The sequence below is a fragment of the Pongo abelii genome, chromosome 19 (genome assembly GCF_028885655.2).
Source record: "Pongo abelii isolate AG06213 chromosome 19, NHGRI_mPonAbe1-v2.0_pri, whole genome shotgun sequence".
Classification (NCBI taxonomy): domain Eukaryota; kingdom Metazoa; phylum Chordata; class Mammalia; order Primates; family Hominidae; genus Pongo; species Pongo abelii.
Window position 1 is genome coordinate 95,638,886 of NC_072004.2, and position 27,646 is coordinate 95,666,531.

A 27,646-nucleotide genomic window follows, 5' to 3' on the forward strand; every position below is an offset into this window, starting at 1 on the left:
GAGCCTCTGTCTTCAGCTGCTGGTGAGGCAGCTTTGGCTTGAGCCGCCCTGGCTTTCTGAGTTCAGTCTGATGGGAGGGCACAGTCAGCACCCTCAGACCCTCCTCAGGAGTCCTGTGAGGCTCAGGCAAGTCAGGGGCAGAGGGGCAGTCCAACTAGAGGACCCTCCCAGACCCGGTCATTGCCACCTGGACCCAGCCCCGGGAAGGTACCCGAGGAACCTGTAGTCCTGGGCTGACCACCAGTCCTGGTCCTCAGGGTATCTGCAGAGACCTGGCTGTCCAGAACTCCCAGGGTGTCAGCTGCACGCTGGAGATGTGGCCCCTTGGCAACTCGATATAGTAAAATACTGGAGAGCGTACCAGAGTGTCATTTGCTAGAAACAAACATTACACTGCGGTTAGCCCTGGTTTTTGCGTCATTGGCTCTTTGGCACCAACTTAATCACGAGGCCATTGGCCACAAAGAAAGGCCTTGTAGGCGACCCTTTAGGGACACCTGTATTTTCCATCTGCCTTGGAACCTCTAGGCTCAGGCCGAATGCCTATTGAAGTATATGTTTCATAAGAGATTTGGGGGCAAATACCGGGATTTTATGAAGATGCTGCACTCTCCTTCACTAAGTGGAAGGCTGAGAAATCCTGCCCTGAGGGGAAGAAACAGTTGTCTTCCCGACTGATGCATCCTAGACCAGCCAAGACTTCCTCCCGCTTTCCCTCTTCTAGAACTTTCCCCACTTCAGCCAGTTTGTGTCATCCCCTGGGCTCCCACCCTCTCCATGTGCCTCGTTCATTGGGGCTGAGGGGAGCAGGAGAGGAGACATTTCTGCTGGTGTCCCGCTGTAGCTGGAGGAGCTTGGCCTCAGCGTGCCTTCGCCTCCCCTTCCCATGATGCCCCATAAACCGAGTCTGTATTGAGAGAGAAAGGTGGCACCGTTGATCATTACTCCAGGACAAGAGTCATAAAAGGACTGTCCCAGACAACCTAGGACCCCAGTGTTCCATGACGAAAACTTCTAGGATGAGGCCCATCTCCTTCTCTGTTTGATCAATTGGATTAATTTTATTGTTTTCTAAAATAATGACTTTATGGTTTTTATTGAACCTATACTTGCTTATTCTAAACAGATTTCTATTTTTTTTTTTTTTTGAGATAGAGTTTCCCTCTGGCTCCTAAGCTGGAATGCAGTGGCACCATCTCAGCTCTCTGCAACCTCTACTTCCCAGGTTCAAGCGATTCTCCTGCCTCAGCCTCCCAAGTAGCTGGGACTACAGGCGAGCACCACCACGGCTGGCTAATTTTTCTATTTCTAGTAGAAATGGGGTTTCACCATGTTGGCAGGCTAGTCTCGAACTCTGACCTCAAGTGATCCGCCTGCCTTAGCCTCTGAAAGTGCTGGATTAGAGGCGTGAACCATCGCACCAGGCCTAAACAGATTTGTTAACAATCTACCACCATGAACAACAAGCATTAGCATTGGTAAGGAGTGTTCCAGAATCCCTCTGCTCCCTGCCTCTCCATCTCTCTCCCCCTCTCTTTCTCTCTCATGCACACACACACACACACATACACACACACGGAATGACAGGACAGACTGATGGGCAGATTGGATGAATGGATGGATGAGCACATAGATTAAAGGACTCACAGAGATAAACTAACACCATTTGATAAAAACGGGATCATATTCTACATGATTGAAATGTAAACTTTTAATTTTACTTAAATTTTAGTTCAGCTCAGATGTTGCTGGCAAAAGTTTTTTTTATTATTTTTATTTTTTATGTACTGCTCCTTGAGGAGCTGGGCTAACTCATAGGCAGTGCATCCAGATTTGGCATTTTTTTTTTTTTTCAGACGGAGTCTCGCACTGTCACCCGGGCTGGAGTGCAATGGCACAATCTCGGCTCACTGCAACCTCCACCTCCCAGGTTCAAGTGATTCTCCTGCCTCAGCTTCCCAAGTAACTGGGATTACAGGCACACACCACCATACCCGGCTAATTTTTTGCATTTCTGTACAGATGGGGTTTCGCTATGTTAGCCAGACTGGTCTCAAACTCCTGACCTTGTGATCTGCCCACCTCGGCCTCCCAAAGTGCTGGGATTACAGGCATGAGCCATCGCGCCCAGTCAAAAAATATTTTTTAATTGTTAAAAATAATAATGGAATGCCAAATGTAGTAGAACAGTTTCACAATGACAAGAACTATTAGTTCCTAAAAATCCCCAAGATTCAGATAAGAGATTACAAAAACCTTGATAAATTAGAGACATTATGTAAAATCAACAGTGCTGGGTTTGGTGGCTCAGACCTGTAATCATTGCACTTAGGGAGGCAGAGGCAAGAGGAGTGCTTGAGCCCAGGAGTTTGAGAGCCTGGCCAACATAGCAAGACCCCATTCTCCACAAAATGGAAAATAAAATAAAATCAGCATTTTGTTTTATTTTACTTATTTATTTGAGATGGAGTTTCCCTCTGTCGCCCAGGCTGGAGTGCAGTGGCATGATCTCAGCTCACTGCAGCCTCTGCCTCCTGGGTTCAAGGGATTCTCCTGCCTCAGCCTCCCAAGTAGTTACAGGCGTACACCACCACACCCAGCTAATACTTGTATTTTTAGTAGAGACGGGGTTTTGCCATGTTGGCCAGACTGGTCTCGAACTCCTGACCTCAGGCGACCTGCCTGCCTCTGCCTCCCAAAGTGCTGGGATTACAGGCTTGAGCCACGTCGCCTGGCCTTACTTTATTTTAGATAGCACAGGTTCATGGAAGATAAAGTGACGCCTTCCCTCCCCTACCCCCACCCCGATTTCTACTGCTTGCATTATTTCTTACTGTAAAGAATCTTCTTATTTGGCTGGAAGACTCTATTCCCACCGTAGTTTAGTCCCGGATGTGTGATTAAAGAAATCCAGTGGCTGCCCCACACTGAGAAGGACAGCCAGTCCTGAGTTCTCTCCCAGCTCAGTACAGCCCCCTCCCGACCCCTGCTGAGGACTCCCAGGGAAGTTGGAGGCAGCTCTGGGGCATTTTCTCTGACTTCCCTAGACTTCTCTTCAGCTGCCCAAACAGTAGAGGGATGCTGAAGCCCCCTCTTCCCGCAGTCTGTCCCTAAGGGTTGTGCCAGCACCTGTGCCCCCAGTGCCTCTTGGCACCACTCCTTTGGTTTCAGGGCTTGTCTGCCATTTTTCCTTTTTTTTTTTGTTTTTAAGACAGGGTCTCACTCTGTCATCCAGGCTGGAGTACAGTGATGCAATCTCATTTCACTGCAACCTCTGCTTCCTGGGCTCAAGTGATCCTCCCACCTCAGCCTCCCAAGTAGCTTGGGGACCACAGGCTCACGCTACCATGCCCGGCTAATTTTTGTATTTTTTGTAGAGACAGGGTTTCGCCATGTCGCCCAGGCTGGTCTTGAACTCCTGGGCTCAAGCGATCTGCCTGCCTCAGCCTCCCAAAGTGCTGAGATTGCAGGAGTGAGCCATCATGCCTGGCCTGCTATTTTTCAGTTTGTGGCAGAAAAGTTGTTTTCCTTTCCTCATTTTGTGGTTGCTGCTTTATTCACTTATTTTTTTTTTAACTTTTTAAAAAGCAGCATTTGGTTCATTTCGCCAGGAGCTGGGGAGGGAGGTACAGGAGGCTGCCCTGATCCTTTGCTGGGTTTGACCTGGAGACTTTGGGCTTGACGTGACAGAGCGACAGCACCCACATGGTTGTCATCTAAGAAGGCGTGAGGGGAATCCTAGACGCCTCTGCAGGAGCCAGAGACATTCCTAGGGGGTCACAGGGTCAGCTGAGGTGAACAGGGATTCTGGAATGAGGAAGCCAAGCAGATGGAAGGGAGGAGGCTGGCAGGGAAACGCCCAGAGCACGTGCTCCTGCCCAACACCTCCTGGCAGAGAACAGGAGCTGGCAAAAGAGGAACCCCGCTTGTGGTGGGGGCGCTGAACAGGCAGGGCCTGGCTGGGATGGGGGCCCAGCCTAGGCTGAAAACGAAGAGAAAGGAAAGAGGGTGCCAGTGTCCCATGCACTGTGGACCCCCAGCCCTGGCCCTGGGGTGGCAGGGGCAGAACCGGTCACTGCAAGGACCTCCTCAGACCACCCTCCTCCTGCTTCCTGGCAGGGACAAGAGAGGGAAGCAGGAGGCAGAGTGGATTGCCAGCCGCTCTCGGATGGTTTTTTTTTGTTTTTTTTGTTGTTGTTGTTGTTGTTTCTTTTTAGAGACAGGATCGTGCTATGTTGCCTAGGCTAGTCTCAAACTCCTGGGCTCAAGCGATCCTCCTACCTCTGCCTTCCAAATTACAGGCATGAGCCACTGCACCAAGCCTGGATCTTTTTTTTTTTTCCAAACAACTTTGTTGAGATATAACTCACGGCCAGACACAGTGGCTGACACCTATAATCCTAGCACTTTCGGAGGCTGAGGTGGGAGGATCGCTTGAGCCTAGGAGTTTGAGACCAGCCCAGGCAACATAGTGAGACCCCCATCTCTACAAAAAAAAAAAAAAAAAAAAAAAAAAAAAAAAAAAGAGCCTGGCACGGTGGCACATAGCTGTAGTCCCAGATACTCCGGAGGCTAAGGTAGAGGATCACTTAAGCCCAGAAGACGGACGTTGCCGTGAGCTGAGATTGCATCATTGCACTCCAGCCTGAGCAACACAGCAAGACCTTGTCTCAAAAAAAAAAAAAAAAAAAAAGGAAGAGCTATAACCCACATGGCACAAAATTCACCCGTTTAAGATGCCGTGTATTCACAGATATATGCAAACAGCGCCACAGTTAACTTTAGGACATTCCGTCATCTGTAAAGGAAACATCCCCTACCTTTAGCTACCACCCTGACAGACAGGGGGCCTGAAGACCCCTCAGTTATGCAGGGCAGGGCTGGAGTGGGGGCCCTGGGCTGACTTTATTGCTCTGCTATTGCTGCCTTGAAATTCTGAATACGTTTTTAAAACAAGCGCACCATCCTTTCATTTTGCCCTGAGCTCCACAGATGATATAGCTGGTCCTGAAGTGGGGCAGAGGATCATTCTGACTTGGAGTCAGACTCCAGCAATGCAGGCTTCTACTGGGTGGAGGCCCGGGAGCTCAGGAGTCTTCTGTGGGAGTGTGCCCATTGGCAGCGCATCCCTGGAGATGGACGGACAATTTCCACATCCCCTTTGCCCCTGTGCACGCTCCCTCTGGCTGCCATCATAAATTACCACAAACTGGGTGGCTTAAAACGACAGAAATGTATTTGCTCATAGTTCTGGAGGCCAGAAGTCCACATTCCAGGGGTCAGCAGGGCCGCCCCCCATGAAGACTCCAAGAAGGGTCTGCTTCATGCCTTCTCTTGAGTGTCTAGTGTTGCCACCGACCCTTGGTGTGTCACTCTGGTCTCGGCCTCTGCCAACATGGGGTGATCATGGGGTGTCTAGACCTAGGGCCCTTCTCCTCTTCTTCTTCTTTTTCTTTTCTTTTCTTTCTTTCTTTTTTTTTTTTTTTTCTTTGAGACAGGGTCTTGCTCTGTCATCCAGGCTGGAGTGGAGTGGCACTATCTCAGCTCTGCAACCTACACCTCCCAGGCTCAAGCGATCCTCCCACCTCAGCCTCCTGAGTCGCTGTGACTACAGGTGTGCACCACCACACCTGGCTAATTAAAAAAAAAAAAAATCCCAGCACTTTGGGAGGCTGAGGCAGGAGGATCACTTGAGGTCAGGAGATCAAGACCAGCCTGGCCAACATGGTGAAACCTTGTCTCTACTAAAAATAAAAAATTAGCTGGGCGTGGTGGCACGCACCTGTGTTCCCAGCTACTCAGAAGGCTGAGGCAGGAGAATTGCTTGAACCTGGGAGACAAAGGTTGCGGTGAGACAAGATTGTGCCATTGCACTCCAGCCTGGGAGACAAGAGCAAGACTATGTCTCAAAAAAAAAAAATTTTTTTTTAGCAGATTTTAGCAGAGACAAGGTCTCACTGTGTTGCCCAGGCTGGTCTCAAACTCCTGAGCTCAAACAATCTGCCCGCCTTGGCCTTTCAAAGTGTGGGATTACAGGCATGAGCCACCGCACCCAGCCCTTCTCCTCTTGTTATAAGGACACCCATCCCTGGACTAGGGCCCACCCTAATGACCTCAACTTGATTACGTTGGCAGAGACTTATTCCCACATGAGGTCCTATTTACAGGTACTGGGGGTCAAGACTTCAGCATTCTTTTGGGGGGCCACAATCAGTGACACCCTGACTCGCAAGCCTCAATCACCTGTTCCAGTGAGAAACAGGACTGAGATCAGAAGGATTGAGGCAGAGCTGCCCTCGGCTGGTTCTCCTCTCCTCCTCACCTGCCAGCCTCGGCCTCTGGGTCCGTCGCTGTCCTCTCCAGCTGTTCTTCCTTCCAGGCAAGGAGACTCAGCAGAAGGGTATGAGTGGCCTGGCCCTGTGGGGAGCCCCAGACAGGCCTGTGGCTGCTTTGGATAACTACTGCGCCTGTCAACTCTCCTTGGTAGTCTAGGGTTCAAAGCCAAGGTCCATTCTAGATGTCTGCTTCCAAGCGCTAAGGAAGCTTCAATAGTTACTGGGAAAACCACAGGGGTCAAAGGTCCGAGTTATTTCCCGGATCCGAGTTTGACGTCTTTTCCCTGCCGCTTGCGGTTGTTGTGACCGAACTTTGAGTTTTGGAACGGGTCACATGGCTTGAAATCACCGTCAGTTCACCTGGTGCTGCTTTGGCTTCAGGCTCTTCCTTCTGCCCAGCTCCGTCCCACGCAGCAGCCTGCAGAGAACGGAGGCAGCCAGCACCACACTGGGCTTTGGAGACACTGCGGGGACTGTGGACCCCACCCCGCGGCACGGAGCTCCTGCAAAAGCGAACCTGAGACCCTTGGTGAGTACTTCTGGAGACCCGGCTCCTCGGATGGCTTGTGGTGCTGCTCCTGCACACATGACTCTCCAACGATCATTTTCCATGTTTTATTTTTATCTTTTAATTTTTGAGACGGAGTCTCACTCTGTCACCCAGGCTGGAGTGCAATGATGCAATCTCGGCTTACTGCAACCTCCGCCTCCCAGGTTCAAGCGATTCTCCTGCCTCAGCTTCTCAAGTAGCTGGGACTACAGGCGCCCGTCACCATGCCTGGCTAATTTTTGTATTTTTAGTAGAGACGGAGTTCCGCCATGTTGGTCAGGCTAGTCTCAAACTCCTGACCTCAGGTGATCCGCCCGCCTTGGCCTCCCAAAGTGCTGGGATTACAGGCATGAGCCACTGCACCCGGCCCATTTTCCATTTTTTAGATGACAGGTGTTGATTTGCTCTGATTTTCAAGTATTTTTTAGCATACAGATCCCTGCAAGAGGCATCTGTCTCCAGTGGTCCAGCCTCTCATTCCAAATGAAAAGAATCAAGTCACAGGAATTCATGGGTCTGTGAGGAATTGCTCCCACCTGTGCCCAGGAGATTAACAAAGGCGGTGGCTGCAGCTCTGTGAGCAGTGGAGAAAAATTAGGCACAAGCTGATATCCTCCCACGGGAGCATAAGTCCACTGTGGTTCTTCATATCATTGAATCCAGTGCACAGTTTAAAGGACCGTGCATGTTCAAGCTGCATGTATCAGTATGAGAAACCTCAGAAGCCATACAGCCTTGCACAGAACGATAGTTTCTGTGAAGTTCCAGCTAACACTGAAGGCACAGTTGATGTAAAGCTGCTGTCTGCATGAAGTATCATTCGAAGATGCTATGTACTGTTTATACACACTTCCACTTGTAGGAAATGATTTTTTAAATATCATTTTTAGGCTGAGCTATAATCCCAGCACTTTCAGAGGCTGAGGTAGACAGATCACCTGAGTCCAGGAGTTCGAGACCAGCCTGGGCAACATAGGGAGATTCCATCTCTACAAAAATTAAAAAATAAGCCAGGCATGGTGGCACATGCCTGCGGTCTCACCTACTTGAGAGGCTGAGATGGGAGGATGGCTTGGGTCTGGGAGCTCAAAGCTGCAGTGAGCCACGATCACGCCACTGCATTCCAGCCTGGGCAACAGAGTGAGACCCTACCTCAAAAAAAAATTCATTTTAAAATGATTTTTAGAATATCTGGCCAGAGAGGGAGGGAAGAGGGACTGAAGAGAACAAAAAGGCGCCATCTGCCTCGCTTTTCCTTAAAAAGAAACCTGAAGTGCAGAATGTCAAGATGGTTGAATCCACACGGTGGGTACGTGGATATTTGTTATTTGCAGGGTTTTTTTATATGCTGGAAACAGTGCACAGTTTTAAAACATTTTGAAATTATTTAGATGGATTCATGGGCTAATGGCCTTATGTTGATGCCAGATAGGGGCTCAGGCAGGGGCACGGTGGAGGACACAGCTCATCTCCAAAGCTAGAGCACCTGGGCCTCTTGCTGGGACGGGAGGCTGGGCAGGTGACTGCTGAGGACCTCCAACAACTCTTAGAGTCTGCACTAGCCATGTCCCTTGAAGAGCAGGCGTTCCGGGCTGTAACGGTGACCTGCTTCATGTATCCTGTCCAGACAGAACTGGGCTTGGGACATCAGCCCTGGTGGCGGCCCCAGACCAGCTGCAGCTCAGCCCTTTCGGGGACCTGTCCACCCTCTGTCTGCCTCACCACCTTTGTAAGCCCACACCCCCCGCAGCCGAGCCATGCAGGCTACTACCCTGAAGTGTCTTCTGCGAGGCACTTGTGCCCAGTGTCACTCCCCAGCACATTTCCCTCACGTGGAGTGCTCTGCGCAGTCCTCTGTGTCACTGTCCTGGGCCGCTGCAAACAAGGGACCACCTGCTGGGTAGCTGAAAACAACGGGAACTTTTTTTGTTTTTTTAGACAGAGTCTCTGTTGCCCAGGCCGGAGTGCAGTGGCATGATCTCGGCTCTAGAGAAGCCAACAGTCTGGCTTCCAGTGAAAATTACCTTTCATAAAGAACATATAAAGCAGCATTTCCAAAGTGCAGCACCCCTACTGTTATTTGTTTGTTTGTTTGTTTGTGTGTTTGTTTACTGGGACAGGGTCTCCCTCTGTCACCCAGGCTGGAGTGCAGTGGCACAATCTCAGCTCACCACAACCTCTGTATCCCAGGCTTAAGTGATCCTCCTGCCTCAGCCTCCTGAGTAGCTGGGATTGCAGGTGCATACCACCATGCCTGGCTAATTTTTGTATTTTTAGTAGAGACAGGGTTTCACCATATTTGCCAGGCTGGTCTCGAACCCCTAGGCTTGAGCAATCCTTCCCCGTTCGCCTCTCAAAGTGCTGGGATTATAGGCGTGAGCCAATACGCCTAGCCTACTACCATTATTTTAGATGAATTTCTAAAAAAAAAAAAAAAAGATGTATTTATTTACTTTAATTTTTTAGAAAAAGCTGTAACTGACGCAACAAAGTGTGAATTAGTGACTTTATTGCTTAGGATTGTGGTAGAGCAGGTGGGGCCATGGCGCTCAACCTTACACAGTGGGAGAAACCAGAATGGCAAAGACCGTCAAAGTCATTCCAACACCACTGAAGCAAGGATGTCCTATAGAGGGGATAGGAGGTCTTTCAGGCTTCCTAATCAGTTTGCAAACTGATGACAGCTTCCCCAAACCCTCTGTGTAATAAACATCCATACTGTGCCCTGCCTTCTCCGCACAGAGGCCCTGCGCTCCTCCCCCTGTCCCTGCAGCCCAGATTCAGAGTCCTGGGCAGGTGCTCTCACCTGGACATTACAGCCACCAGAAAGAAGGAGGGGGAATGTCAGCCCACTTTGGCTCCTGGCCAGAAAGCAGGGTCCACCAGGGGCGTTACCTCCATGCTGAAGAATAACAGGTGTCTGCCTCAGCAAGGAAGAGCAGTGTCCTTTGCCTGCAAGCATCATTGCTGCAAAAACACTCCCTGACCCTAATTCCCTAATTCCCGCCGGCTTCCTGGCTCCTCCCAAGTAGGCCATGAGCACTGCCTGTGGCTGCTGGGTTGTTGGACCCCGCGTCAAAACCCTTGAGTTTATTTTAGAGCAGTTTCTCAACCTTTTATTCATCATCACCCGCTAAGGAGCTTTTTAGACACCTTTTCCCTAATCATCCTCTCATGAAATATTAATATCATAGACATACCATGTATCGGTGCTTTATACATAGAAGAGCAAGAATTTTCACCCATTGGAGGCTGTTTCACCCCCGTTGAGAATGCAGGTTCTAGATGCAATGAGAGGAGTGGTCTGGCTTTTGTTTGTTTGTTTGTTTGTTTGTTTGTTTGAGATGGAGTCTCGCTCTGTCGCCCAGGCTGGAGTGCAGTGGAGCGACCTCAGTTCACTGCAGCCTCCACCTCCTGGGTTCAAGCAATTCCCAGCCTCCCAAGTAGCTGGGACTACAGGTGCATGCCACCATGCCCGGCTGATTTTTGTATTTTTAATAGAGACGAGGTTTCACCATGTTGGTCAGGCTGGTCTCGAACTCCTGACCTCAGGTGGTCCACCCACCTCAGCCTCCCAAAGTGCTGGGATTACAGGCGTGAGCCACCACTTCTGGCCAGTGGTCTGGTTTTTAATGTCACCTGCACTGGGGAAATCAATTCCCCAAGCCAGGAGCAGCTTTCTGTGTTTTAAAGGCAAATTGCAAGTCCAGTCTGCCAAAACCAGATGACGCCCATTTCCTCTTGCCCTCCTCCAGGGAGAGGAATTGCTCTGACACCCACCCTTAAGATGAAGATCCCCCCACAACCTCCCACCCCACCGGCCATAGACACCCGGGCTGGGGCGGGAAGCAGAGTGTGGACTCAGGGCTTCTTGTCATCTTGGCTGGATTCGTCATCTCCTTCTCTACTAGCCACGCAGGGAGAGAGAGTTTGAATGAAAAATCCTCCCTGGCCCCAGAAGCCATTTCGTTAATTCCGTTGCTGGTAAAAGGGTTTTGTTTCTTTGTTTATTTATTTGTTTGTTTGTTTGTTTGAGACAGAGTCCCACTCTGTCACCCAGGCTGGAGTGCAGTGGTGCAATCTCGGCTCACTGCAACCTTCACCTTCCAGGTTCAAGCCATTCTCCTGTCTCAGCCTCCCAAGTTGCTGGGACTACAGGCACCCGCCACCACACCCAGCTATTTTTTTTTTGTATTTTTAGCAGAGATGGGGTTTTACCATATTGGTCAGGCTGGTCTTGAGCTCCTGACCTCAGGTGATCCACCTGCTTTGGCCTTCCAAAGTGCTGGGATTACAGACATGAGCCACCACGCCCAGCAAAAGGAGTTTTGATCTAGACCCCAAGAGAGGATTCTTGGATCTCTCACAGGGAGGAATTCAAGGAGAGTGGCAGAGTGCAGTGAGAAGAGAGAGTTTATTGAAGGTCACTCAGTTACAGACAAGGGCAGCCTCAGGAAGCAAGAGGAGGAACATGCCAGCTTTGTTTTAAACTCTTCTTATATAGGGGTCTTGTCTACGTAAAAGCTAAGTTATATCTGCATGTGGGTGGGCTGACAGCATGACAACATTTAGTACTTTGTTGATTTAAAGAAAGTTATCCTTGGCTGGGCACAGTGGCTCACACCTGTAATCCCAACACTTTGGGAGGCCGAAGTGGGCAGATCACTTGAGCCCAGGCATTCAAAACCAGCCTGGCCAACAAAGCAAGACCCCGTCTCTACAAAAAATACAAAAATACAAAAATTAGCTGGCCCACACTTGTAGTCCCAGCTACTCAGGAGGCTGAGGCAGGAGGATCACTTGAGCCCAGGGAGGTCAAAGCTGAGTGAGCTGTGATGGTGCCACTGCACTCCAGCCTGTGCAACAGAGCGAGACCCTGTCTCAAAAGGAAAAATAGAAAGTTACCTATTTCATTTCAGTGTGTAAGTACATCAAAGATGGAGTCTTGCACTGGAGTGCAGTCTCGGCTAGAGTGCAGTGGCGCAATCTCAGCTCACTGCAAGCTCCGCCTCCTGGGTTCAAATGATTCTCCTGCCTCAGCCTCCCAAGTAGCTGGGGCTACAGGCGCCTGCCACCACACCCGGCTAATTTTTTGTATTTTTAGTAGAGATGGGGTTAGCCAGGATGGTCTCGATCTCCTGACCTCGTGATCCGCCCGCCTCGGGCTCCCAAAGTGTTGGGATTACAGGCGTGAGCCACCGCGCCCTGCTATGAGTATAATCATCTTAAAAGCTGGTCTCGTCCTGTGATCGGCGTCTGGATATTTTGTCGTTGTGGGAGTTTGTCCTTGCAGGCGTTACCAAGCTGCTTCCTCTGCCGTAAACATCTCAGGACTGTGGGTTCTGACTGGCAAAGAGTGTGCCTTGCTAATTTTATGATGGAGGTGATTTTAAAATGGTGTCACCCTGGCTCTCCTGGGCTCCTGCTTCCCTGACACCTCCATCGCCATGGCCGCCCTTCCTAGGGTCCTCCCAGCGCCCAGCCATGGGGGAACTGTGCCGCAAGGACTCCGCGCTCACGGCGCTGGATGAGGAGACGCTGTGGGAGATGATGGAGAACCACCGTCACAGGATCGTGCGCTGCGTCTGCCCCAGCCGCCTCACCCCCTACCTGCGCCAGGCCAAGGTGCTGTGCCAGCTGGACGAGGAGGAGGTGCTGCACAGCCCCCGGCTCACCAACAGCGCCATGCGGGCTGGTGAGCGCGGCTCCCTCTTCCCCACCTCTTCCAGCTTCCGGAGACCCACATGGCTCCACTGTCTGCCTCTGTCTTCAGGGGGTCTCTTCTCGTCCCGTCTCTTATAAAAACACTTGCTGTTGCATTTAGGGCCCACCTGGATAACCAGGATGATCTGATCTTGAAATCATTAACTTACATCTGCAAAGGCCCTTTTCCCAAAAAATGTCACCTGGACAGGTTCCAGGTGGACATGTCTTTGAGGGGGAACCACCATTCACACCACTACAGCTGTCTTTGGAGTCCATTCTGATGGTCCGACTAGCCGTGTTTATTCATTAAAAAATGGGGATGGTAATGGCTTTACCGTATAAGGTTGTTAGGAGAAGCAAATGCGTTACTGTTTATAAAATACTCACTGCAAAGCTGGGGCCACAGAAAACAGGCAGTAGGGGTAGCTGTCAACATGATAATGTTCATGCATGTTGGCGTATGAACCCCAAACACAGGAGAGATTAATGCACGCTAGTCATTCTGGCTGAGAGAGATGGGCTCTGGGCCCTGGGCGTGGAAGGCCCCGAGGCTCCCTGAGACTTATCCCCCGCAGCCCCGGGGTGCCACTCTGCTTTCTGTGCGCGGCTCCAAAGCTGACAGCACTGTGGTGGGACCCTGTGTCTGCATCACCCACCAGCTTGCCAGGGAGGTGCTTGCAAGCAGGGACCCACCTCCTCACCCCGTCCCGGTCCCCCCTCACTCGCCAGAGCGCTGGGGTTGCAGTAGTTGCTCAATAAATACCAGCTTTGCCCTTCTCGAGTCTGACTGAGGTCATGTGGGTAAAAGGGAGCCTGTGAGAGCAGTGACGGCGGCTTCCACCTGGCAGATCCCGGAAAACTACTTTCACCTCCAGATTCTTAGATGTGCCGGGGGTTTCCTAGCCCCAGGCCTCTCCCCCGTGGGGAAGCCAGCCAGGGAGCCCAGCCCCCTTGGTAGCTAACAGATGGTTCTGCCTCCCAAGGGCACTTGCTGGATTTGCTGAAGACTCGAGGGAAGAACGGGGCCATCGCCTTCCTGGAGAGCCTGAAGTTCCACAACCCTGATGTCTATAACCTGGTCACCGGGCTGCAGCCTGATGTTGACTTCAGCAACTTTAGCGGTGAGAGCTCCGACTTTGACGGTTTGGCAGGCACTTCTAGGAACCTCAGGCTCCTGGTAATCCCAGGTGCCCCGCTTACCTGCCGATTTGCCCTTCTCCCCCTTCCCTCCAGGCTGCAGTTCCTGTCCCAGCCCCAGCACTCTGAGGGTGAGGAACCCCCTCCCTGTATTGGGGGTGGGTAGGATAAGCAGCCCCTGGGCCTTGACTCTAAAGGGTCGGTCCTTAATTACCCAGTGCCAAAAGGAGACCCCTGAGGGGTGGGGTGGGGAGAATCTGCTTGGAGAGACACAAGCAAAGGGCAACGGAGTGTCTCCTGGAGTCCACCTTTAACCTTGCGGCTTTGCTGGAGGGGCCAGAACAGCCCAGCCTCAGCTCTTAGGAGGTGACAGAGTGGCCCCGGCCGGAGGGTACAGGGCCGTGGAGCCTTCTGTGCAGTGCTCACCATTTTCCTTCAGGGAGTAATTCTAGGCTTCCCTGGAGGAGCTGTTGAAAGATTTAGGTATTGAAAGGAGCAGGACTCACATGACCCAAAACAGTGGAGAATAGACCATTTTCCCTGTGTTCCCGCACAGTGTGCATTTATGTTCTTTAGAGTTCTAGTACGCGAATTCGTATTCTTTTTTAATCTTCTTCTCGGGATAACGTTAAAATGAGTTAGCACTGAGTGCATCTCAGCTACTGAGGAGGGTCATTAAGTCTGAACAGTGGGGTCTCACGGGGAAGGTCAGAGTGGGTAAACCTCGTGCCAAAATTGGGAGTCACGCTGTTTATTCAACCAAAAGACCAAGTCTGCTTGAGGCCCAGGAGCTTTTAAGGAGACCAGCAGGTTAAAGCTGGGGGCCTGCTGGGGAGTCTGGGCAAGGCTGCGGGGGCATGGGAGTAATGCCTCGGCCCACCGGCCCACCTGTGCACCTGCACACCTGCCACATGCCCACCGGCCCACCTGTGCACCTGCACACCTGCCACATGCCCACCGGCCCACCTGTGCACCTGCACACCTGCCACATGCCCACCGGCCCACCTGTGCACCTGCACACCTGCCACATGCCCACCTGCCCACATGCTCAGCTGCTCACCCGCCCACATGCTCACGCACCCACATGCTCACCTGTCATCTGCCCACCTATCACCTCCCTACCTGCTCACTTGCCCGCCTGCCCATCTGCCCACAGGTCTCATGGAGACATCCAAGCTGACCGAGTGCCTGGCTGGGGCGATTGGCAGCCTGCAGGAGGAGCTGACCCAGGAGAAGGGGCAGAAGGAGGTGCTGCTGCGGCGGTGCCAGCAGCTGCAGGAGCGCCTGGGCCTGGCCGAGACCCGTGCCGAGGGCCTGCACCAGCTGGAGGCTGACCACAGCCGCATGAAGCGTGAGGTGAGCGCACATTTCCATGAGGTGCTGAGGCTGAAGGACGAGATGCTCAGCCTCTCGCTGCACTACAGCAACGCGCTGCAGGAGAAGGAGCTGGCCACCTCACGCTGTCGCAGCCTGCAGGAGGAGGTAGGGGGACACCCTGCACCCCAGCGCGACTCTGCTGCTTTCTGCCCCCAGGCCTTTGTACTAGCTGGTCCATCTGCCTGGAACTCCTTTCCCCTCTTCCTTGTCTAACACTTCCCTGCCCCGAGAGCCTTGGCTGAGACCCCTCCGGAAAGCTGATCCTTACCATCCCCAGGAGGCCACCCAGGCCCCCTGTGTAGCCTGCGTGGCGGTGAGGCGTGCCTCTACCAGTAGCTGCCCGTAGCTGGCTTGCCTGTGAACTGCCTCTCCTGCCAACGCCTGGGCAGGTCTGGACACTCTGGGCTGCATATTTGTAGAGTCGCCTATGTCCCACTGCTCAGCTGCGGCAGTGACATGGGATAGTCGGTCTCTGTCATCCTCCTTTGTCCTTCTCAGCTGGTCCTGGACTCAGGCGGGGAGGGCAGGAGGGTTCTTAAGTGAGGCCTCTGAAACTCAGTGTGTTTCACTCACTTTTCTTTGGGGATGATGATCTGACTGATTGGTACGGCTTCTCAAAATATTGAGGATGTGCACTCCTTGTCATTTTGGCATTTGCTTTTTACCTTTATTATTATTACTATTATTTTTAATTTTTTAGAGACAGTGTTTGGCTCTGTCACCAAGGCCAGAGTGCAGTGGTACAATCCTAGCTCACTGCAGCCTTAAACTCCTGAGCTCAAATGATCCCCAGCCTCCCGAGTAGCTGGGACTACAGATTGTGCCACCATACCCAGCTAATTAAAAAAAAATTGTTTTGAGATGGTGTTCTCACTATGTTGCCCAGGCTGGTCTCGAACTCTTGGGCTCAAGCGATCCTCCCACCTCGGCCTCCCAAAGTGCTGAGATTACAGGTGTGAGCCCCTGCACTGGCCAGCGCTTTGCCTTTCATCGTGACTGTGGTTTGTTTTTCATTTTTTACTTCTTATTCAGAAATAATTCCAAATATATATTTTTAAATCACACAAATAAAAATAGTACAAAGAATACCCACCTACCCTTGCTTTATCATTTGTTCTTTTATTCTCTCGTGGCCCTTTACCCCTGCCAAACCCTTCAATGTCTACTTCCTGAAAATAAGCACATGTCCCACATAGCCACAGTGCAGCTCTCAACTTCAGTCTTTTTGGTACGGATGCCCTGTTTTTATCCAATCCGCCTGTGTTCCGGTTTTGTCATCTGTCCCAGTGACTCCTTCACAGCCCTCCCCCCAGCCCAGGGTCGGGCCCTGTGTTCTGCTGTTCCTCTCTTTAGCCGCCTTCATTTGGGAACAGCCCACAGCCTTTCTTTGTCTGTTACGAGGTGGCCCTCTTTAAAGCCCCCAACCCTTCCCTTTGATGATAGACGACCTCTCATTCGGGGTTGGTCTTGTGTCCTCCACGTGTAGACAGAAATGATGTTCTTTGGCCGGGACCCTGCACAGGCGGTGCTGGCCTGACTCAGGGCATCCCCTCGAGGGCTCTCAAGGTCCTGTCACCCCTCACAGGGGATGTCACCATCCACCATTTGTCAAGGTGCAGCCCAGTTGCTCTACTGCAGAATGGCTCTTTCTTTTCTTCCCTGCAACTGATAAGCATCTCGGGTGTGGGGTGCTAAGACCAGCAAGCACCCTGCTCCTGGTGGACATTTCCCAGGATGTAGCTGTGGTGACTCTGGCGGGAGCTGGCCCCTACCCCGGGAGCCGTGAATGACGACCGTGCCAGTGCTCCACTTTGCTGCTGCTCGCGGCCTTTGCCTTGCCTTCTCCCGTGGCTGACTCTGTTCTTGGTGCAGTTCATGGGTTCCTACTCTGCAGGGGTCTGACCTCTCACTGTCCTTAATGATTTTGGTCTCAAATGGACCTAGATGTGACCAATGGAGCCCTTCAACCAGCTCCGTGTCCTGAGACGGGTCCCTTGTTTTTGGAGCACCAACTTCTTTTCTGGCCTCACAAGATATTCCAGGGTCATCTTGTACCCGGCCTACCCCAAATCCAGGCTCAGCCCATTCTCTGAGGGCCCCACTTTCTTTTTTTTTATTTTTATTTTTTGGTTTTTTTTTTGAGACGGAGTGTCACTCTGCCACCCAAGCTGGAGTGCAATGGCGCCATCTCAGCCCACTGCAATCTCCATCTCCCGGGTTCAAGCAATTCTCCTGCCTCAGCCTCCCGAGCAGCTGGGATTATAGGCGCGCACCACCACACCTGGCTAATTTTTCATATTTTTAGTAGAGACGGGGTTTTGCCATGTTGGCCAGGCTGCTCTCAAACTCCTGACCTCAGGCGATCTGCCCACCTTGGTCTCCCAAAGTGCTGGGATTACAGGCATGAGCCACCACGCCCGGCCTCCTGCCTCCTTTTAGAGAACAAGATCTGGGCATAGGTGTGCCCATCACTACTGGGGTGTCTTTGCTTCTCAGCCCTTTCAGGGGACAGAGCTAGGAAACACACACACACGTATGGACATATACATACACATATGCACATACATACTTGTCTGTGTACACACACATACTCCTATGCATGGAAGCATACATATAGTTCACGTGCATACTTCAGAAATCATGGGTTCTCACCCATACCTTTAATTCCAACCCATGCCTTGCGGCTTTTTCTTGCCTTCTCCTGTTCCATACGTGTGTGCTCCTTCCCCAGGGGGAACCCTGCTCCCAGCGTCACCAGCACGTTCAGACCCGTGCTCAGTCCTGCAGCACATCTCAAATTGTTTCAGAATCACTCTGCTCATACCACTGCCATTAACAGCCCCACTAAGATGAGTGCCAGATTTGTTTGTAATTCACCTCCCCCCACCACCCAATCTTGCTCAAGGCTGAGGGTTTGTAATCAAACACTGTGTTTGTGAGTCACTGTATCTTCACTCTCTCTGTCCTTGTCTGTCTGTCTCTCTCTTTGTTGTGGTTATGGCGTCTGTTGGAAATAGAATTCGGTTCATTTGTTCTGGTTCACTTTCAGTCTCATGTTTTCCTGTTCCCTTCCAGCTCTGACTTGATTTTACTTTTTGAATCTGTAGACTGTGACATGCCCAGCCCAGCTGGACCATTGCAGGAGCTGGGAACTTGCGACTTGAGAATGTGTAACCGGGTGTCGGGAGGGGAAAGTCCAGGTGGAAAAAGGTCCTTCTTGGCCACAGCCCATGGGTGAGCACCAGCACCCACCCCGACGTGCAGACTTCCCGGGCTTGCCTCACGGGGAAAGTCCTACCTCCCCAGGGCTGCCACACCCAGGACAGGAAGAGTCCGGGCCCATGGCTCGAGCTCCAAGTTTCTCTTGGGCTGCTGTCCAGAGGAAGGAGGCCAGCAGGACCTGGTGGGATAGTCCCTGGAAGGCCAGGGCCCTGCACACAGATTGCAAGTCAACACAGGAGCTTTGCTGTCTGAATAGCCCGGTCCCGCGTTCCCAGGCACGTCTACCCCATCTGACCTGACTTTCCTCTCTCTTACTTCTTACTGATTTCCATGACTCCAAATTCCCTTTCTTGATGTATTTAGCAGAATATGGACAAGCAGAAAAGCCGGGGAGCATGCTGGCCATCACTGCCGGCTGCTCAGCTGTAGAGATCCAGGAGTTGGTTATCAAGGCCTTTTGGTCTGTTCCTGGGACCCTAACCCTGGATGTAGTTCAACCACGGTGCCTCATCTATAAAGCAGAGCTGAAAGGCCTCTGTCCTCCAAGCCCCAGTTGAATATTTGGGACTATTCATTAGGTGAACCCTTCCGTGGGTTTTTCAGTCTCAAGGCAGGAAGCCTCCTGAGCACTAAAAGCATCATTGCGAGGAAGGGTGAGAAATGCCCCCAGCTCCTGGTCAGGGGAGAAGCTGTTTTCATTGCCCTTCCTGTCGCCTCCCTGCCGCACAGCTGTATCTACTGAAGCAGGAGCTGCAGCGAGCCAACATGGTTTCCTCCTGCGAGCTGGAATTGCAAGAGCGGTCCCTGAGGACAGCCAGCGACCAGGAGTCCGGGGACGAGGAGCTGAACCGCCTGAAGGAGGAGAATGAGAAACTGCGCTCGCTGACTTTCAGCCTGGTAGGTTCCGGTCCCCCCCAGCAAAGAGCAGCCTCCTGCTTTGGGGGCTTGGCCCCCAGGCTGTGGAGTTTCTGACAGGTGGTTTAATTAAGGTGAGGCTAAGAACAGGAGATGAAATTTAGTGACTCATCTCACCCACTTTCTCTTTACCTCCTTCCTTCCTGCTGTTCTCCAGACCCCAAAATTGGCAGAATTAAAAGCTGCTGGAACAGAATTAAAAGCTGGAACTGGGCACAGTGGCTCATTCCTGTAATCCCAGCACTTGGGAGGCCGAGATGGGCAGATAGCTTGAGCTCAGGAGTTCAAGACCAGCCTGGGCAACATGGCGAGACCCCATCTCTACAAAAAATACAAAAAGTAGCCAAGCATGGTGGTGCACACCTGTGGTCCCAGCTACTCGGGAGGCTGAGGTGGGAGGATCACTTGACCCTGGGAGTTTCAGGCTGCAGGGAGCTGAGATCACGCCACTGCACTCCAGCCTGGGTGACAGAGGGAGACTCTGTCTCAAACAAATAAAAATAAAAGCCGCTGGAGGTGCATCACAATGCCCCACTTGGTGGGTTTACTGCAGTGATTGTGTTTTGGAGTGGACTTGGCCAATTGTAAAGCATGGGATTCGCGTTAAGGATGGGGGAAAGAAACCTTTCTGCCTGGAAAGACTCTGCCCTCTGGGCCTCAGGTGCACTGGAGAGAGGGGGGCTCTGAAGCGGAGCAGGGAGTGAGCAATGACCCTTGGCATCTCCTCCTCGTCCCCTCTCAGTAGATTGGTATTTATTGAGATATTCCTTCCATAAGCATTCACTGGGCCCAGGGCACTGGCCATCTTGCAGCCTGGATTGTGTCCCTGTTTATAAGCTCCTTCCTGGGAAGTGAGTGTCAGAAGGGAATGACCTGTCTGCTGGTTTCTCCCTCGCTGTGAAACTGCCGGTAGATCTGTTGAAGGAGAAGGCTGACCTGGTAAAGGGAGGAATTGGTGTCCTCAGAGGTTGCCAGCTTCCTGTGTTCCTTCTCCTTGGCCATGAATCTGCACTTTTTCCAGGCATGATGGGTGGCTTTTCCGTGGCTTCTCTCCTGCCCAGCGTACAGTAGTAAGACTGCATCCGTCCATACACCTGACCATGCAGTTGCCGCCGTCTTCTCGGGATTCTGCTTGCCTAGGGCAGGCCTCTGGGGAAGCCAGCACCCCAAGCTGACCTCTCTGTGCCCCAGGTGGAGAAGGACATTCTGGAGCAGAGCCTGGACGAGGCGCGGGGGAGCCGACAGGAGCTGGTGGAGCGCATCCACTCGCTGCGGGAACGGGCCGTGGCCGCTGAAAAGCAGCGAGAGCAGGTGCCGTGTGACCCCCTCCTCTCTTGTGACCCTCCTGGGTCTTGTCTCAGGGGTGCGGACAGGTCTGTGGGGAAGCCAGGTTCCTTCATCCACACCGAGCTCACATAATGTTGCTGAATGAATCTGTCAGCCTGTTCATCTGTTCCTTTGTCAGCGCCACCCTGAGACCGACTCGCACCCCACAGCTAAGACCATGATCAGGCAGATGCGTGATTCAAACGCAGGGGATTTCAGGGCCCGGGCCCCAGGGAGAGCCAGGGACTTAGGTGAGGAGGGAACGGGGAGGAAAGGAGATGGTAGAAGAGAAGAGGACAGGGAGGGGGAATTGTTTTTCTGGAACATTAAAAAAGCAAAACACAGCTAGGCATGCAACATCCACTCATTGTTTTAATTCAGATATAATCAGCCTAAGCAACTTTCTAGATGTGCCTTGAAATCTAGCACTTAAGAGACGAGCGAGGCCAGGCATGGTGGCCCACGCGTGTAATCAGCACTTTGGAAGGCCGAGGCGGGCAGATCACTTGAGGTCAGGAGTTCCAGACCAGCCTAGCCAATATAGTGAAACCCTGTCTCTACTAAAAATACAAAAATTAGCTGGGCCTGGTGGTGTGTGCCTGTAATCCCAGCTACTAAGGAGACTGAGGCACGAGAATCGCTTGAACCTGGAAAGCAGAGGTTGCAGTGAGCCAAGATCGCACCATTGCACTCCAGCCTTGGCATCGCAGCGAGTCTCTGTCTCAAAAAAAAAAAAAAAAAAAAAAGAGAGAGAAAGACGAGTGAGAACTGACCTTATTTCATCCCTAGAACTGTCTCCCTCCCTCCCTCCACCCCTGGGTTCCCTGACCCCCTTCTAAGCCCAGACCCTCAGAGCTGCTGAGCTCCACAGTCCATGTGTCCCACTCTGTCCAGTACTGGGAAGAGAAGGAACAGACCCTGCTGCAGTTCCAGAAGAGTAAGATGGCCTGCCAGCTCTACAGGGAGAAGGTGAACGCGCTGCAGGCCCAGGTGTGCGAGCTGCAGAAGGAGCGAGACCAGGTACCTGAGAGGCCGGGCCCACCCCGCCACCCCACGCTTGCTTCCCCAGGTGAGGGCTGGTTCCGGGGACAGTCTCGTGGCTCCCTGTCCTTGATGGCAACTGGTCCCAGATTTCAGGGTCTTTCTCCTCGGTCCACACGAAGTTACTTCACTCCCCCAGGCCTGTTGTCCACACGCTGTCTCTATCATCCTTCTTGCTCTTATTCCTGGAACATGACACTGAGAAAGTGCACCCCAAATATTGGGTTTTATCAAAACTGCACATGTGAACATGAATTGAAATGAATCTTAAGTTTGCACAGCTCAGCGTGGGCCATTTAGTGGATGTCAGATGAGCGCAGGCTACAAACAGGTCTCTCCTTCTCTAGCTGAGGCTCCCTGGTGGTGACGGCACGGCCTCCTTACTCCCGTCTTGGCCCACAGGCATACTCCGCAAGGGACAGTGCTCAGAGGGAGATTTCCCAGAGCCTGGTGGAGAAGGACTCCCTCCGCAGGCAGGTGTTCGAGCTGACGGACCAGGTCTGCGAGCTGCGCACACAGCTCCGCCAGCTGCAGGCAGAGCCTCCGGGTGTGGTGAGTGTTCCCGGCTGACCCGAGCTGGAGGCCAGGCAGGGGCTGCGGGGACAGCGGGACACAGCTGGGCTCCAGGGTGGCCCATGGAGGCACTGGGAGGACAGGCAGGGTCCCAGGCTGGGCCACACGCGGCACCTGCAGAGACGGCCCAGTGTCACTGTGTTGACTGACACACTAGCTCCCATGCGTGGATGGTGCCGTGAAACCTCGAAGGTGCCCAGTAGACAAGTAGAGTCTGCTTCCATATCATAGAATGGGGAGCTTAGCAGAAGGTTCTGGAACCTGTCGAGTGTGGTGATGGATGTGGCAGGCGGCGTTTGAAGCTGTCCACAGGCAGCCATTTGCAGTGTAGATGCTGTGTTCCTGAAATGCTTAAAAGCCCAGCGTCTGAGAGTGGAAAGACAGACCTACATGTAACGGAGGGAGCGTGTTCCCAGAAAGCCAGAATTCTTAGAAAGCCTCTCCTTCTGGGCTGGCAGGCAGCCCCAGCTCCAGGCCCCCGGGGAGGCAAAGGAGCTCCTCCCTCCGCATGCAGAACCCACCCGGCCCTTCCTTCCTCACCCCTTGCACGGCAAGCATCCCACATCGACGGTGGAAACACACGTGTGCACGTAGAGAAAAACCCTCCCGGGGCAAGCACCAACACGCAGGCTGTGCTCATTCTGAGTGTGAGATGACGGGTGGATTTTATTTCCTTCTGTAACTGGTTCTGCTTCCCTTCCTCCAGTTTTCTGGGTGTGTATGTATGTGTGTGTGTTATACATTATTCGCAGAACTAGTAAATCACACATATTCTAAAAGAAATGAAATGCTGTGTGTCCAGCTGGTTTCTTTCAGTCTCGTTGATTGGCAGCGTCTGTGATCCTGTGATGGGCTCGGAGGACAAGGACACAATTGTTTTCCCTGGAAGCTGACGAAAGGAAACTGCTGGGGAGAGTGAAATGGGTGGTGCTGACCTGGTAGAAACTCCACGGGCCTCAAAGCGGAACCTTTCCTGAACTAACCAGCCTGTCTGGCCTGTCTTTGGCAGCTCAAGCAGGAAGCCAGGACCAGGGAGCCCTGTCCACGGGAGAAGCAGCGGCTGGTGCGGATGCACGCCATCTGCCCCAGAGACGACAGTGACTGCAGCCTCGTCAGCTCCACAGAGGTATGGCTGCTCCTCCCGCCTCCCTCACTGCCTTGACCCTCTGGGCCAGCCCAGGGGCTCCTCTGTCAGGACGAAAGTGGGCCTCCTTCCACCCTGTCCCCACAGGGAAGAGGTTGGTGCGATTGTGAGAGTTTTATTTTGTTCTATTTTTTGAGACAGAGTCTCCTCTGTCACCCAGGCTGGAGTGCAGTGATGTGATCTCGGCTCACTGCAAACTCCACCTCCCAGGTTCAAGCGATTCTCTTGCCTCAGCCACCCAAGTAGCTGGATTACAGACACCTGCCTCCACACCCAGCTAATTTTTGTATTTTTAGTAGAGACAGGGTTTCAACATGTTGGCCAGGCTGGTCTTGAACTCCTGACCTCAAATCATCTGCCGGCCTCAGCCTTCCAAAGTGCTGGGATTACAGGCATGAGCCACCGCACCTGGCCCTATTGCAAGAGTTTTAAACATCAGAGGTTGATTCTGTCACAGTCCTGGAGCCCAGAAGTCCAAAGTCAAAGTGCTGACAGGGTACCCGTCTGAAAATCCTATTCCCAAAGACGGTCAATTGACAACTTGTAGGGTGGACATGAGTTTCCAGGGGACGTGAGTCAACCTGGTACAGACGGTCCCCGGACATGAGTTTCCAGGGGACCCGATTCAACCTGGTACTGACGGTCCCCGGGCATGAGTTTCCAGGGGACCCGATTCAACCTGGCACTGACGGTCCCCGGGCATGAGTTTCCAGGGGACCCGATTCAACCTGGCACTGACGGTCCCCGGGCATGAGTTTCCAGGGGACCCGATTCAACCTGGCACAGACGGTCCCCGGGCATGAGTTTCCAGGGGACCCAATTCAACCTGGCACAGATGGTCCCTGGGATGCCGGCCTCACTGTGGTTTCTGGAGCCTCAGGTCCCTGGCATCTGCCCTCACCCTTTGGCAAAGTAAAGAGGTGGTCCCACCATAGTGGACACGTGGCATGAGGATGCTGGGGTCAAAGCCCCAGTGCTGCAGGATGCCGGGAGCCGGGAGGGAGGAAGGGTGAGAGGCGGGCGAGGCTGACATCCCTTTGCCATGCCTTGGGGTGGACCTGGTGTTTCCTTCCTGGACCATCCCATCAGTGGCCCAAGAGTAGCAGGCCCAGGCTCACCTGCCCCCTGGCCACTCAGAGAGCCGGGGGAGGCCGGGATCTTCCCCAGAACACTGAGTGCACACACGGGGAAGGTTTCACAGTCAGTGCTGGGCCTCCCTGGGCCAGGGCAGTCCAAACCTTCAACTGAATCGACTCTCGCATCTGCCTTAATGCCCCCTGTGCCCCCCATTCCCCACAGGACAGAGTCCAGCCGTGTCTCCCTTCCCCAGGGATGGATTGAGTCAGGGAGGGAAGGGACCTCAGGTGCTCAGAACTGGCTCCCAGCAGCTCTGCTCGCCAGAACACACCGTCCTCATTCACCAGCCTCATGGGCAACTGACTGATCAGCTGCCCTCCAGCCACTCCTCCTGCCCCGGCTTTCTAATCTGGCTACTCTAGGGGGACTGGCTCCTACTTCCTGGGCTCTCTGCGTGCCACTGCTCTGTTGCTCTCTCCGTCTGGAATGTGCCCCTCGCCCCCAACACACACACATTCCACCTCACTCCTCTGTCTGTGCCACTTCCTCCAGAGAGTCCGCCCTGGCCTCCCTGCCCTGCCCATGTCACCCACAGCCTTGGAATGCCTCACTCCACCTCACTGGTCCACGGGTGCCCATTGGTTCCCCCACCCCAAGGACAGTGCCTGTCTTCAGATGTACCTCTGCCACTGTCAAAGGACCTGGCACATAAGTAGCTACTCCAGGAATACTTATTAATGAAAGAAGGGGCTGGATTCAGACCTACCCCACACACCTGGTGGCCTCAGTGCCTCGCAGGTCACATTTGTCAGTGTGCACTCTGAATGCGGCCTCCCCTCCCTAGCCACTAACTCAACCTCTCTGGGCCTCAGTTGCTTTGTGCATTAGTTCTTTCTCATGCTGGTGATAAAGACATACCTGAGACTGGGTAATTTATAAAGAAAGAAGTTTAATTGACTCACAGTTCACAGTTCAGCATGGCTGGGGAGGCCTCAGGAAACTTACAATCACGGCAGAAGGCACCTCTTTGCAGAGCGGCAGGAGAGAGAATGAGTGCTCAGCAAAGGGGGAAGCCCTTTATAAAACCATCAGATCTTGTGAGAACTCACTCTCACGAGAACAGCATGGGGGAAACGGACCCCATGATTCAGTTATCTCCACCTGGTCCCACTCTTGACATGTGGGGATTGTTACAATTCAAGGTGAGATGTGGGTGGGAACACACGGCCAAACTGTATCACTTTACATGTAAAATGGGACAGCAACGCCACCTTACAGATTTATCATGAGAACTAAACCAAGCAGTTAATAGAGCCTGGCATACAGCAGGCGCTAATTGCATGTGACCCCAGTGTCTGGCATACAGCAGGCACTCAGTGCATGTGACCCCATGTGTGTCCTTCCTTCGCCTCCTGCTGCCTCCTCTCCACTCAGTTCTCACTGTGGCTCACTCTCTCTACACCGTGGGGGAGCAAGGGAGGAGTCTCAGGGTGTCCTTGTGTGTGCCCCACTGACCTCTGCCCTCCCTCCTCCAGTCTCAGCTCCAGTCGGACCTGAGCGCCACGTCCAGCCGCGAGCTGGTGGACAGCTTCCGCTCCAGTAGCCCCGCGCCCCCCAGCCAGCAGTCCCTGTACAAGCGGGTGGTCGAGGACTTCGGGGAAGAACCCTGGTCTTTCAGGTAGAGCACATGTGGCACTGGGGTCCTTCCTGGCAACTCAGTAGAGACACCAACCTAGACCTCAGGGCATCTGGGTATTGCAGGCAGCAGCTCCTGCCCTCAAACCCCAGAGCTGGCAGGTGCTGGGGGCCAGTGCTTGGGGTGTGGGGACTCAGAGGGAGCAGGTGATGCAGTTTGAGCCTGCTGCTGCTTGTGCTTTGCAGCAGCTGCCTGGAGATCCCAGAGGGAGACCCGGGAGCCCCGCCGGGAGCTAAGGCGGGCGACCCACACCTGGATTATGAGATCCTAGACACGGCAGGTGAGTGCGCCCAACCCTGAACCTCCACAGCAGTCCACCTCGCCTGGGCAGAGCAGGGAGCTGATGAGAAAGCCGGGGCCTCTCTCCAGGGAAAGGGCAGATAGAAGCAGAGCTCAGCTTCTGCCCTGGGCCTTGACCTTGCACGTTGGGAAAGTCCCGCCTGCCAGCCAGCATAAGCCAAAGGCTGGCTGCGCTCTGTCTGCTGGCGTCCTTGTGTTTTTCCCTAGAGCCAGGGGAGTTGTGTCTGATCCACGCCCCGCTCAGCACCCAGTCCCCTGCCTCTGATCTGTAATGCTTGGGCTTCCCAGCGGTTTCAGAAGGCAGCAGGCAGGGTCGCTTAGTGGTGCCAGGCTGAGGCGAGGCACAGCGTGACATCTACCTGCAGGGAGCATCTCTCCTCTCAGGCGCTGGCCCTAAGGCCTCGCACTTCTCCTGTGGCGCATTTCTGTTTGTGATTGGACCGGCCCTCTCTCCTTCCCAAGTCCATGGGCCCGTCATGGGTGGGTGGGTGCCTTAGCCTTTCCACCTCAGCACAACTGGCTCCCAGCCTTGGGCCTGGCACACAGTAGGTGCTTTGCTCCCCATTTGGAATTCATCCCATGGCCACCAGGGAGCGCAAGTGCCCTGCGCTGCCCCTGTGCCTTCTGTGGGTCGCATGACCAGAAACCTTCATCTTTGGGGACTCATACACATTTTTATTTATAACAGTGATAAATCGAGAGAGTCCACCCAAGGCATATCTAAATTAGATGTGAGATGAGAAGGGGGCGCTTATTCCTCTTTATTTTTCCTCTGTGAGGATTCCGCATAATGCCCTGGCTGCATATACTTTTACTGGAACTGACCTCAAATACATCCAGAGTACACACCTCATTTCATTGGCTTTCAATGTGATCCCAATAGGTTTCTGCCTGTGAGCCAGGCCTAGGGAACTCCCAGGTCTCTGCTGGCCCTGCCTCTCCTGTGTGGTTCACAGAGTGAGACTTGCAGACGTGGACCCTGGCAGGCTGCTCCCTGGCTCGGGGGCTCACAGGCTGTACAGTAAAATGCTAGAGCTTGGGAGACCCTGGGGAGCCTCTAGTCCTAGGATTGACAACTTAGAGATCTGCTACCGCCAGCTGGGAAGCAGAGGGGTCTGGGGTAAGGAGCAGGCCAGTGCCAGTGATTGCGGCCACACAGAAATGCAGGCCCGCGTGGAAGTGCAGGGCAGCGTGGAAATGCAGGGCAGCGTGGAAATGCAGGCCCGCGTGAAAATGCAGACCCGCGT

The 27,646-nt window shown here is 53.1% G+C and overlaps 1 protein-coding gene across 1 annotated transcript in view; it reads left to right on the forward strand.

Moving 5' to 3' along the window:
• The first annotated feature begins 6,793 nt into the window (after window positions 1–6,793).
• CARD14 (caspase recruitment domain family member 14) overlaps window positions 6,794–27,646 on the forward strand; it is a 33,847-nt gene continuing 12,994 nt past the window's right edge. The window contains 11 exon segments of the mRNA NM_001132464.1: window positions 6,794–6,864; window positions 12,350–12,580; window positions 13,575–13,712; window positions 14,885–15,210; window positions 19,057–19,224; window positions 20,434–20,553; window positions 21,463–21,588; window positions 22,012–22,161; window positions 23,192–23,308; window positions 25,939–26,081; window positions 26,285–26,379. Of these exon segments, the coding sequence (NP_001125936.1) occupies window positions 12,370–12,580; window positions 13,575–13,712; window positions 14,885–15,210; window positions 19,057–19,224; window positions 20,434–20,553; window positions 21,463–21,588; window positions 22,012–22,161; window positions 23,192–23,308; window positions 25,939–26,081; window positions 26,285–26,379 (1,594 nt within the window). The 5' untranslated portion in view covers window positions 6,794–6,864; window positions 12,350–12,369.